General features: G+C 35.3%; 1 protein-coding gene across 1 annotated transcript in view; it reads left to right on the top strand.

Annotated features, from left to right (window-relative positions):
- The window catches only part of LOC129657088 (ephrin type-A receptor 5-like), an 81,281-nt gene extending 71,994 nt beyond the window's left edge, over positions 1-9,287 (top strand). The window contains exon 3 of the mRNA XM_055587406.1: positions 8,101-9,287. Within this exon, the coding sequence (XP_055443381.1) occupies positions 8,101-8,973 (873 nt within the window). The 3' untranslated portion in view covers positions 8,974-9,287. The remainder of the gene's footprint in view (positions 1-8,100) is intronic.
- The last annotated feature ends 3,363 nt before the right edge of the window (positions 9,288-12,650 follow it).

The following is a 12,650-nucleotide window of genomic DNA, read 5'->3' as shown; positions in this document are numbered from 1 at the left end:
TATTGAGGAAATGTAACAAGATTATTGATTCAAATGATTTTCACTAAAAGTTGATACATTTTGTCATATTTATTTTACTAAAAAGCCATAGCTTTTAGATTTAATTTCTGAAACAGAAACTAATGCTACAAATATCTTTCTTTTAAAACCATCTTGTCCTGGTGATTATGCATAAAAACTGAGATGTTTCGGTGCTAAATGGACTTGTGTTGTCTTGATAAAAAACTCACTAAATTGAGCAAGGAAGGATGGATGCTAGAATTCCACAACAAAGGCCCACAGTTTTATGTTATGAAAATGTAAATACCTGGTTCATCAGGTAATGAAAAATTTTCTCTTATAATGGTTAGTATTACTTCATGTGCCACTATATTTTATACATTAGAATTTTAACCCTTCTAAAAGAGAAAAAATTAATATCAGAGAGCTCTGATCTGAGACATTAATTTGGCACTAAAAACATATCACTCTCTCTAGATCTGTTTACTCCTCTGAAAAATGATGTGGTTGTGTTCTGTATGATTAAGTCATGTATACAGTGCATAATGAGAAAATTAATATTCTCAAATGTAGGTTCACTAGCTGTAGCTCTGATCTGTTGTTCCTATATTATAATATAGCTTTGAGGTTTTCACATGTTCCATGATTATCTTTGAATTATAATAAAGTTTCTTTTAAAGCATTGTGTTATCTCCCAAGTAAAAATTTGGTTTTCTACTTGACTCTCACTGTTTAAGCATTTGGGCAGCCACTGGACAGGCAGGAGGCTTAGGGACTCATAGGCGTGTCCAGCATGCACTGGTCTTAATAATACAGTGTTTCTCTTTAATGATGAATGGCTTCTAGTGGACGGTAACACATCAGAGGTAGTAAGAACAGACAAAAAAGTCTGTCCCAACAATAATAGGATTCTCAACTTTTTTTTTTACCATTAATAATGATCCTAAGTCTCCTATTCTGTGAGGTCTTTTCTATCCTATTTTCTCTCAGAAGAAATGTCCTGGGTTGAATGTATTAGGTAGTGGCAGATGTCTGCATGCACACAGAGACAAATGAGCTCAGTTGTACATCCAACAGGAAGGAAAAACGTAATGATTTTATATAAGCATAGCAAGTCTAATAAAATGTTATGAGGAATAATATTTTTTGTTGTTTAGTTGCTAAGTCATGTCCGACACTTTTGTGGCCCCATGGACTGTGGCCCACAAGGCTTCTCTGTCCTTGGGATTTCCCAGCAAGAATACTGGAATGGGTTGCCATTTCCTTCTCCAGGGGACCTTCCTGACCCATTGAATCTGTGTCTCCTACATTGGCAGGTGGATTATTTACCACTGAGGCACCAGGGAAGCCCAGGAAATATATTAGTAATCATTTATCATAATGAGAAACTGAGGAAATAAGAAAATGAGAAAGTAAGCAATTCATTTATTTTCTTACTTGAGTATATTTTACCTAATTTTAATCAGTATAGCAAAATTGAAAAAATGCAATAATCTAAAAAATCTGATATTAAAAGTATAAATTATTATCAAAACATAGAGAAACAAAAAATCTCTGGTTTGTTTGAAATTTCTGATTTTTCATGTGGTATTTCATCTAAGTTTTGAAAGAGCAGGAAGCTTCCATAAATTCTAAACTTTAGGTAAACTTATGATGCAGTAGCAATTGGAATGTGTTGATCACTAGTTAAAAGGGGTAAAATGCCAGAATTCTGAATTTGAGCACGGAGTCAAACCATTTCCCAGGCACTTTCTAAGATCTTGGATAGGTGCTACTGTTTTAAAAGCAGCAGTTAATTAGTAATATGAGGCCAGGATATCTTCAGTGATGTTAGCAAATATACTGCACATACAAAGAAAAAATAATAAATGATATCTAACAGTTTTTTGAAGAAAATGAGAAGCCTAGAATTAATTTCTCATGGAGCATTTCAAGTGCATTGTACAGAATGTTGTGATATTAAGGCATAATGGACAGTTCAGTTCAGTCGCTCAGGCGTGTCTGACTCTTTGTGACCTCATGGACTGCTGCACGCCAGGCTTCCCTGTCTATTACCAACTCATGGAGCTTACTCAAACTCATCCATTGATTCAGTGATGCCATCCAACCATCTCATCCTCTGTCATCTCCTTTTCCTCCCACCTTCAATCTTTCCCAGCATCAGGGTCTTTTCCAATGAGTCAGTTCTCCACATCAGGTGACCAAAGTATTGGAGTTTCAGCCTCAGCATCAGTCCTTCCAATGAATATTCAGGATCAGTTTCCTTTAGGATGGACTAGTTGGATCTCTTTGCAGTCCAAGGCACCCTCAAGAGTCTTCTCCAACACCACAGTTCAAAAGCATCAATTCTTCTGCACTCAACTTTCTTTATAGTCCAACACTTACATCCATACATGACTACTGGAAAAACCATAGTTTTGACTAGATGGACCTTTGCTGGCAAAGTAATATCTCTGCTTTTAATATGCTGTCTAGTTTGGTCATGGCTTTTCTTCCAATGAGTGAGTGTCTTTTAATTTCATGGCTGCGGTCACGATCTGCAGTGATTTTGGAGCCTCTCAAAATAAAGTCTGCCACTGTTTCCACTGTTTTCCCATCTACTTGCCATAAATCGATGGGACAAGATTAGTTTTTTGAGTGCTGAGTTTTAGGACAGTTAACACTATATTCAAAGAAGCATTTATGTGATAAACAAGGTCTTGTTGCAAAGTTATGCCTTGGACATTGCAGAGTAAAGCTGGAAGAAGTTGACCCATAGCTATGTTTTAACATTGCTCTGCCAAATAAAATGATTAAGATGGTCGTAATATTGTTTGACTGAAAAGGAAAGAAGGTACAGTGCCAGTAACTGATATGCCACCTCCTAGGCTTTTAATCTGTATAGAATAATGAAAAAGGTTAGTGAGTGAAAAATAAAAACTGAATATGTTAAAACATTTTATACTAAAAGTATCTAATTAATCTATACTAAGCTCTTAAGTTATAACTGGGAAAATTTAATGCTAAAGAAAGCTAGTTCTACAGGTTAATATGCAAGACTAAACTGAAAGTAGTTGTATGATTAGAATAAAAATAATGTCTTAAATTCCTAGACGTTTTCACTGAAGACTAACTTTCAAAAATATGAGCTTATAAACATTCCTTTATTTAAATTTATAAAGTTCAGACAATTTACAGAGACCAAAATTTATTTTTGTTCAAAGTAAAACAAAAAGCAAATCATATAATCATTTATTTACCATGTTTGAATTATTTCAAATTTCATATTAACATATCTCTGAACTTAGGAGGAATATATATGTTTGATATTAATTCATTCATTATAAAATATTTACTGAGTTTCCTACCCTGTGTCTTATGGTATCAGATTCTGAGGTATAGTAGAGAAAAAGAGAATTATGTTTTTACTTTCGTATGTGTTTCACAGTATTAATAAAGAGAGGAAATATAGAAGGGAGAAAGGAAGAAAAAGAATTAGTCATGGTTAAATCATGTCTGAAAGAAAATGTGAATTTAGTTTCAACAGAGTGGAGTAAAAGTAGTGTAGTGAATCAAGGAATCTCACACACAAATTCAGACTTCATGGACAGACATGCTAATAAGAAGGCAGAGGCACGGACAGGGGATGGACAGAGGAGATGCTCAGGTGGTATTTTGTGAGCTTGAGAATATATGGTCTTTAATTTTTCTCATTTCTAAAGTAAACAATGGAAGTAGATCTTTTAAGGCCACTTATGATGTTTTATATTGGATATTAGATGACTGGGATAGAGAGTTTCAATTCTCATTCTAGATTATGTAACCAGTATGCTGCTACTGCTAAGTCACTTCAGTCGTGTCCGACTCTGTGCGACCCCATAGACGTCAGCCCACCAGGCTCCCCCGTCCCTGGGATTCTCCAGGCAAGAACACTGGAGTGGGTTGGCCATTTCCTTCTCCAATGCATGAAAGTGAAAAGTGAAAGTGAAGTTGCTCAGTCATGTCCAACCCTCAGTGACCGCATGGACTGCAGCCTTCCAGGCTCCTCCATCCATGGGATTTTCCAGGCAAGAGTACTGGAGTGGGGTGCCATTGCCTTCTCCAATGTAACCAGTATACCAGTGCTTAATTCTTGGTTTATGCATCTAGATACTGTAAAGGCTGGGACTAATTCTAGGACTTCAGGCTGATAATCTTTTCTTTATACAAGACCAGTTAAGTATGTATATGCAGGCCTCTGCTACAGTGTTTCTGATCACTGTACTTTAGCCTCAGTAAATTAATCTCTATGTAGAAACATATAAACACACAATAATGAAAACAGAACTAAATACCAAGCCTCCCCATAACCTGAAAGGTCAAAATGACTCTGTTTACTTGATGATTCTTCATGTGTATTTGGGGACATAATATAAGGGGAGACTTAATCTAGGCTAAGTGTCCTGAGTCACTGTTTTAAACTGTGAATGCACACAAGGTGTTGTACAGGCAAGGGGCTTGGAAATGAAATAAATGCTAAAAATATAAGAGATACTACAAGCTTGGGGGAAGAAATCAAATAGGGCTGTGAGAAGCAGGCAGGGAGAAAACAGCTCTTAATAGCTTGCATAGGAAAAGTTGGTAACTCCATGATACAAATATGGATATGAAAACCAGTCCTTTTTCTTTTCCACTTCTCTGATAAATGTGGCTGAATTTTGATGCCTGGCCAAACATGGGATTAGAATGAAACTGATTTGTTTTCAGTGGCCAGTGGGGAAAGAAGCAAGCCCAAGAGTTTGAGAGAGAAATTAAGCCAGCTCAAGCTGGGTGTGTAATCAGTTCTTTAATATAAGTCAAAGAAATAGGAATGAGGAGAAAGCAAACACAGAGAAAAGTCTAGGCTTAGAGGGTGGGGTTTGAGGAGTAGCAGGACCTGAAGAATAGAACTAAATCCACTAAATTATGTGCAATGACGACGTGTCCAAACTGCCCAGGCACCTCACTTACAGTAATCAACAAATACTTTTATTATGCTATGGAAACAGGAATTCCAACAAAATTACACTGAAAATATTGCATTTTCTGTCTATACTCTTGTTTAAATTATGGTAGTTCATTGACATGACATTTGCAAAAGTGTCTGGGAATATACCTGTTGTGATCTTATGTTCTCGGAGAGTGTTACTTTCTCTTCATCCACTTGTTTCTTCTTTGTAAATAAGATATTTGCTGAGGATAGCAAGATGTCTTCTTTGTATTAAAAGGGAAGACAACTTCAAAGAATTCAGCATTTTATTTCAGCTAGCCAATCTAAAATAAAGGAAATATTTTTGTTTGTTTCTTAGTGTATTTGTCTAGACAGGAGCAGCTATTTATTGAAAAATGCATCTATATTACCTTTTTGAGTCTCTGAATGGCTTATGGCCATAATTATTTAAAAGAAATTACTCCTATTCATTCATTAGAAATAGAAAATGTGAGCCTTCATTTATATTTTGGACACTTGAAAAGAAAGATAAAATCCCACCATGATATATTATAACATCAAAGAAAATTACAGTTTTTCTCTTCTTAATAGAGAATATTCAGAGGAGTAACATACTTAAGCACATACTTAGAAATTATCACCCAAAGCAGTACCTATTAAGCTGTCTTGTCAAGTGCTGCTTGGCTTGCATTTTTAATAATATTTGTGGTACCTTGGACTTTGTACAAAGACTGTTAATTTCTTGTCTTATTATCTTGCAAAATGCTACTATTCCTTTTATTTGTCCAGTTCTTTTGACTTGCTAGCAGGGCCCTGTTGGACTATAAGATGCAGAAATAGGTCTTTTATAAATGATTCAAGGCCAGGGATTAGAAATATGTTTGTTATTTGCACTGTAGAACTCTTAAGAAATAAGAGAATCTAAAACAGAGATAATGTGGCATTTTGGTTTTCCTTTTTCAGGGAAGAGCTTTTTTTGATGTTCTTTTCTGATTTATTAATTCAAAGGAAATACATTTAATCTTCTTACAATAAATGAATCACTTTTGTTATTTTCATTTGGTTAGTTGAGATGCTTTTTTCCATGAAATATTAAGCATGGGATTTAGTAACCATTTATAATAAATAACATTGATATCTGGATGGCTTCATGAAGAAACTGTAAGTAGTTTAATGAGAGACAAAGCTGATTAGAAAATCAGAGGCAAAGTACAATTTATATACATTTTGAGAGGGGGCAAAAGTGAGATTAAATGAATGAACTAAGGTTTCATGTAACCCTCTAACGTAAATGTTGTTAGGAAAGATAACAGTCTTGATGTCTGTCTTGTGATTTGAATGAGCTCATCAGTTTTCCCTCATTAACACCTTTTACTTCTGTCTTTCTGATGGCAGCTAGAATTCTGAGAGTAGCCATCTAAGGTATACGATTTATGTGCATCCCTTGTGATGCAATTTTTCACATCTGTGTCAGTTGAACAGAATCAAGCAATAACGCTCCATTTAATTTCGTGTCTAAAGAAATGAGGTTCTATGAAGTTTATTATCTATAATACTTAATGTCTGAAATCACATTTTGGATTTATTGAAAATCAGTATGTACGGTTTCATTGCTCTGTGTGTTTCAGGATAATTTTTAAAGATTTAAAACAAAATTGCATGTACTTTTATTCCCACAGATTCTAGACAGGTTTAAAATATTTTGTTATAATAACATCTTTATGAAGAATAAAAATATGACTTACACTGTATAAAATGTGGTATGGTACAGTGACATTCTCAAAACTGTAGTGTTGATAGTTTGCTAGGAGAGAGAGGTTTAGATCTCTTATTTGACTGAATAGTATTTTGAAAGCTATATAAATCGTACTTAATTTTTCTATATCCTATATATATTCATAACTTTTAAGATCATTGTGCATAAAATAAGGGTTAGTAAGAAAGAATTAATGCGTTCTCAGGTTATGTATAACAAAAAATCACTTAGTATTTGAAATGATGAGGTTCTCTGTATTACTAGTCTATAATTTGTATATCTCTATTTTCTTTCTGTCTCTAGGTTTATATTTGTGGGTACATGTATGATTAAACCCTTCGTAACACAATTTGGGGGGTTTCCCTGGTACCTTGAAGTTTACCTGGTGGCTCAGGCAGTAAAGCATCTGCCTGCAATGTGGGAGACCGGGTTTGATCCCTGGGTGGGGAAGATCCCCTGGAGAAGGAAATGGCAATCCACTCCAGTACTTTTGCCTGGAAAATACCATTGCCAGAGGAGCCTTGTAGGCTGTAGTCCATGGGGTTGCAAAGAGTCAGAAATAACTTGAGCGACTTCACTTCGACTTCACTCCCTGGTACCTCAGTTTTTAAAGAATCCGCCTGCAATGCAGGAGACCTGGGTTCCATTCCTGGGTCGGAAATATCTGCTGGAGAAGGGATAGTCTGTCTTCAGTATTCTTGGGCTTCCTTGGCTCAGTTGGTAAAGAATCCACCTGCAGTGTGGGAGACCTGGGTTCGATCCCTGAAGAAGGGAAAGGCTACCCACTCCAGTATTCTGGCCTGGAGAATTCCACATGGGGTCGCAAAGAATCAGACATGGCTAAACGACTTTCAACACAGTTTTTAAAAGAGTCCTATCTGATCGGTTGAATGAAATAAACTATTTTAAGCTAATGAATATTCTTTCAAGTTTTATTACGTTGTTGTGTTGTTTGAGAGTTGAATGTGGATTCAGTCATGTGTTTCTCCCTTCTTTTCTTCATTTGCTGCTTTTTTCTCATTGTTATGGTTTTAAAAAATTATATTTCCTTTTCTACAAACTTTCTTCCAAATATGCATATTTCCCTCACTGCTTCTTGTTAATCATATCCCACATTGAATTTTATTTTTACTCTGAAATGCATGAATTTTTCTGGAGAATATCATTCACATGTGTTCACACCTGAGTTACATTCGAGACAATGACTAATATATTGTGGATTAATTTAATTTGAAAAGGGAAATTATTTTTTTAAATTTTTATTGTATATCTCCTTCTCTCAATACTGTATATTGAGGCTACAGAAATTTTACATCTGAATTAATTTTCTTTTATTTTGCTGGTTATTTTCTAATCATCTTTTTACTTTTTTGTTTTTCTATTTTATATTCTACAGTGGGAAGAGATTGGTGAAGTTGATGAAAATTATGCCCCTATCCATACATACCAAGTATGCAAAGTTATGGAACAGAACCAGAATAACTGGCTTTTGACCAGTTGGATCTCCAATGAAGGTGCTTCCAGAATCTTCATAGAACTCAAATTTACTCTGCGGGACTGCAACAGTCTTCCTGGAGGGCTGGGGACCTGTAAGGAGACTTTCAACATGTATTACTTTGAGTCAGATAACGAGAATGGGAGAAACATCAAGGAAAACCAGTACATCAAAATTGATACCATTGCTGCCGATGAAAGCTTTACAGAACTTGATCTTGGTGACCGTGTCATGAAACTGAACACAGAGGTCAGAGATGTAGGGCCTCTAAGCAAAAAGGGATTTTATCTCGCTTTTCAAGATGTGGGTGCTTGCATTGCTCTTGTTTCAGTGCGAGTGTACTATAAAAAATGCCCTTCTGTGGTACGACATTTAGCTGTCTTCCCTGACACAATTACTGGAGCTGATTCTTCACAGTTACTTGAAGTGGCAGGCTCCTGTGTCAACCATTCTGTGACAGACGAACCACCCAAAATGCACTGCAGTGCTGAAGGGGAGTGGCTGGTACCCATTGGGAAATGCATGTGCAAGGCAGGATACGAAGAGAAAAATGGCACCTGTCAAGGTAAGAGTTTGCCTGCGGATCTGCAGGGGCTGTCTGCTTCCCTTGGATCATGTATATGTATATCTTCCAGTGATTATGAGCAAATGACCTTTTACTTTGCTAATTTATGGAGATTATTTCTCTTCAAGTTTGATTTCTCTCCTCTCAGAATTTTAAAACTTCTGGCAATGATGAAAGATTTGAAGTTATATTCTACTGGATATACATAATTAGTACTCAGAGAGTGTCTTACTTGCAGTGTAGTATTTCATATTCATTTTGCTTTCAGAAATTTTATTTTTGAACAACTCACATCAGAGGATATTTCTTTGTTTATCTGCTACTCTATCATGACTCTGTCTCTCTGAAGAGAAAAATAATACTCTTGTTATATGAAATTCAAATGTAAACTTTGATGAGACTTGGCATGCTTTTAACTGCCTTTTAAAGATTCTTTAGGTATAAGTTCTGCCATATGAACTTCTTTGGACATATGTGGAAGGTGACAGGACTTAGTTTACCATGTTGTGTGCATATAATAGCTATTACATACTTGCTTTTAAAAATGTACAGGTTAACTTTAAATGCATAATAAATAGTGCCCAAGAAAGTAACTGGAGATAGAACCAATACAGAAAGATCATTTCAAAGCAGTTTGCACTTGGATTATTTTTTCTGTTTTAATTTTTCTTTTAAATTGAAACTTGATCATGCATGCTTCTTTTTCATTTGAAAAAACTCTTATTTTGTCCACAGTGTGGTGACTTGCCCTTTAAAACTTGGATCTTTCTCAGTGGCTTCATGAAACAGGATAGTACTTTATGTCAAAGTCAAGAACAGCTTATGAGGAAGAAAACACATTTTCCTTATAGGGAAAAAATTAACCCTTATGAACCCAAACTTGTTTTCACCATGATATGCACATACCAAATAGGTAATGAGAGTTAACGTGTCTTAACTGAAGAGAAAACCAAATACCGAGAAGTCCCCTATGCCCATTGGTAGCTTCAGGTACAATTTATTTTCTAAATTCAGTATGTAATGTGGATCACCCTTGCTCAGGTTTCTTCAGGCTTGACTGACTGTAGATCCGGGGAAACAACACTAATCTGTAAATCATACTGACGTTGCTTATTTATCTCTAGAAATGCATTGCACCACATTTGCATCACTTCATGTGTGTATACCGTCTACAATTAAGTGCATGATTATTTCTCCATGTAATCTACAGCTCGCTATTCCTTTATATATAAAGTTTTATTAAATAAAAATTATGTTTCAGATATGTCTTTACGTTTGTCAAGGAAATTAATCAGATTTTATTTAGGGTTGAATTTAAAGGAAAGTTTTAACTAACGTTACCTTCACTTCTCTTTTTGAGCAACCTTCTTGGCATGGGTGAAGATATATGTAACTGTAGAATCAGCAGTGGGAGTTAAACATAATCCATTGAATACATTGCCTTGTTTTCCCTAAAATGCTTACAAAATCTTATTATTTCTAAGAATTTGTTTACCAGTATTATAAGGCAGCATGCTCTGTTTGATTATCTATTTATATCATTTTTGTGAATGATATGTGTTAACTTTAGTTCAGAACACATTGACCTTTGTCTTCATCCAGATTGGTACATGGTATAAAGGACCTTTGCATTCAAAGGATACTTTTTTACTGTTGCTGGGATTAAAATATTCTGCAGGTGCTTATCATGAAAATACCTGGGCGAAGTAGTATTCTGACTGAATGCTTTCAGTGCATGCATCCACTGCATCTTTCTCCTCTCATACTCTTAGTAGTTGAGGAGTAGAGGCCTGAGAGAAAAAGGAGAGGCCACTTGGTAGAAATTTCACTCAACTGGATTCTGTCTTAATGTGCTTATTACCCTACTGTGGTAGGAAGAACGAAGGCAGTGGGGTCATGAAGGCAGTAGACTGCACAGCCCCAGAAGATGTTCTACACAATGTAGTCTGTGTGAATAGTGCCTCTTGATATTTTCCCATGTACCAATGATATGTGGCCATTCTATGAGGAATGTCAAACATTTATTCTGTAAATAATTTACTGAGTGAATAAATAAATGTTGAAGGTTTGTCTTGGAAAATTAGGGTGTCATAGATGGTCCCATATAAATAAATATATGTGTTTAAACCTAGTCATAATATGTATGTGCAAATGTAAATGTATGAGTGTGTGTGTCATATAAAATTCCAATATAACTCTTTCTTCAATTTTAATGTGCTATCCACAAACCTCTAAGTGGGGATCTTGTTGTTTTGGAAATATCCTTGGTAGGTCAGAAATCTAAGAATCGTTCTTGACATATCCTTCCTGCTCACTTCCCAGTTTCAGTACCTCACAAGGTATTTATAAATTTCCCAACCAGCTCTCATAAAATCATCCACTTCTCTCTGTTTCCTTTTTCCTCCAATCTGTAAGCATATCTTGTTGGAAAGTTTATTTTTAAATAATGAATAGCTTTTTATATAGTTTTGGTTTTTGAGCCATGTGAGTGTGTCACTCTACAAAAATACAAATCTGGTAGTTGCACAAACCCAACCGCCCAGTCCCTGCCTACTCCCAAGACACTTAAAGTACTTCAATAGTTTCCTTCTTTTTTAAGGTTTTTAAAATAACATTTATTTCTTAAAAGTTAACATGTGCATAATAGGAAACCAAAAAGCACAAGAAGCAAAAAACGAAGTCATTCATAATCACAAGCAGCTTACCGTTTGACATGTCCTTCTAGGTCTCATTTGTGTTTTTTCACAACTAAGCATCCATTTTTATGTAATTAAGACCGTACACTTATGTATCATGCTGTTTCACACATTATGAATATTTAAGGATGAACTGGGAGATTGGGTATGACGTAAACACACTATTGTATTTAAGATGGATAACTGATAAGGAAATAAGGATCTACTGTATAACACAAGAAACTCTACTCACTACTCTGTAATGGCCTGTATGGGAAAATAATCTAAAAAAGTGCACATATATATGTATATGCAATAACTAATTCACTTTGTTGTATACCTGAAACTAACTCAACATTGCAAATCAACTCTACTCGAATGTGTATGTATATATATACACACACATAATTGTCTCCTTCAAATAAAGTTTATAAAATAGCCTAAGATCCTTCATGGCTTTCCTCCTATTAGCTTTCTCAGTTCAGTTCAGTACAGTTGCTCAGTTATGTTTGACTCTTTACAATCCCAGGAAGTGCAGCATGCCAGGCTTCCCTGTCCATCACCAACCCCTGGGGCTTACTCAAACTCATGTCCATGGAGTCAGTGATGCCATCCAACTGTCTCATCCTCTGTTGTCCCCTAATCCTCCTGCCTTCAATCTTTCCCAGCATCAGGGTCTTTTCCAATGAGTAAGCCCTTCCCATCATTTGGCCAAAGTATTGAAGGTTCAGCATCAGCATCAGCCCTTCCAGTGAATATTCAGGACTGATTTTCTTTAGGATTAACTGGTTGGATCTCCTTGCAGTCCAAGGGACTCTCAAGAGTCTTCTCCAACACCACAGTTCAAAAGTTAGTTATCTATTTTATAAATACTATGTTAAAGTTATTATTTTTAAATAAGTAATTTTGTTTACCTTTGTACTTACCTGTAGGAAACATCATTGGTCACAAAATTGACAGATGTCTTTTAAATTAATCTTTACTTAGTCCTAAGATTCTCAGGCCAAATTTTCAAAGTTTCAAATATTAAATGATATATGATTGGCATATGATATATTAACTGTTATAGAGGTCATCTTAGTGAGTTTGTAGACTTCAAAGCATCACATGCTAAAATGTGTTTATTTATAAATATAGCCTTATTACATACTTACATTTAATTACTTCGTTTCTTTGATAATCTAAATATGTTGTGATTTAATAAGGCTATA

This window comes from Bubalus kerabau, chromosome 7 (genome assembly GCF_029407905.1).
Source record: "Bubalus kerabau isolate K-KA32 ecotype Philippines breed swamp buffalo chromosome 7, PCC_UOA_SB_1v2, whole genome shotgun sequence".
NCBI classification, from domain to species: domain Eukaryota; kingdom Metazoa; phylum Chordata; class Mammalia; order Artiodactyla; family Bovidae; genus Bubalus; species Bubalus kerabau.
The sequence above is the reverse complement of the archived record's forward strand: the minus strand, read 5'-3'. Positions and strand labels throughout refer to the sequence as shown.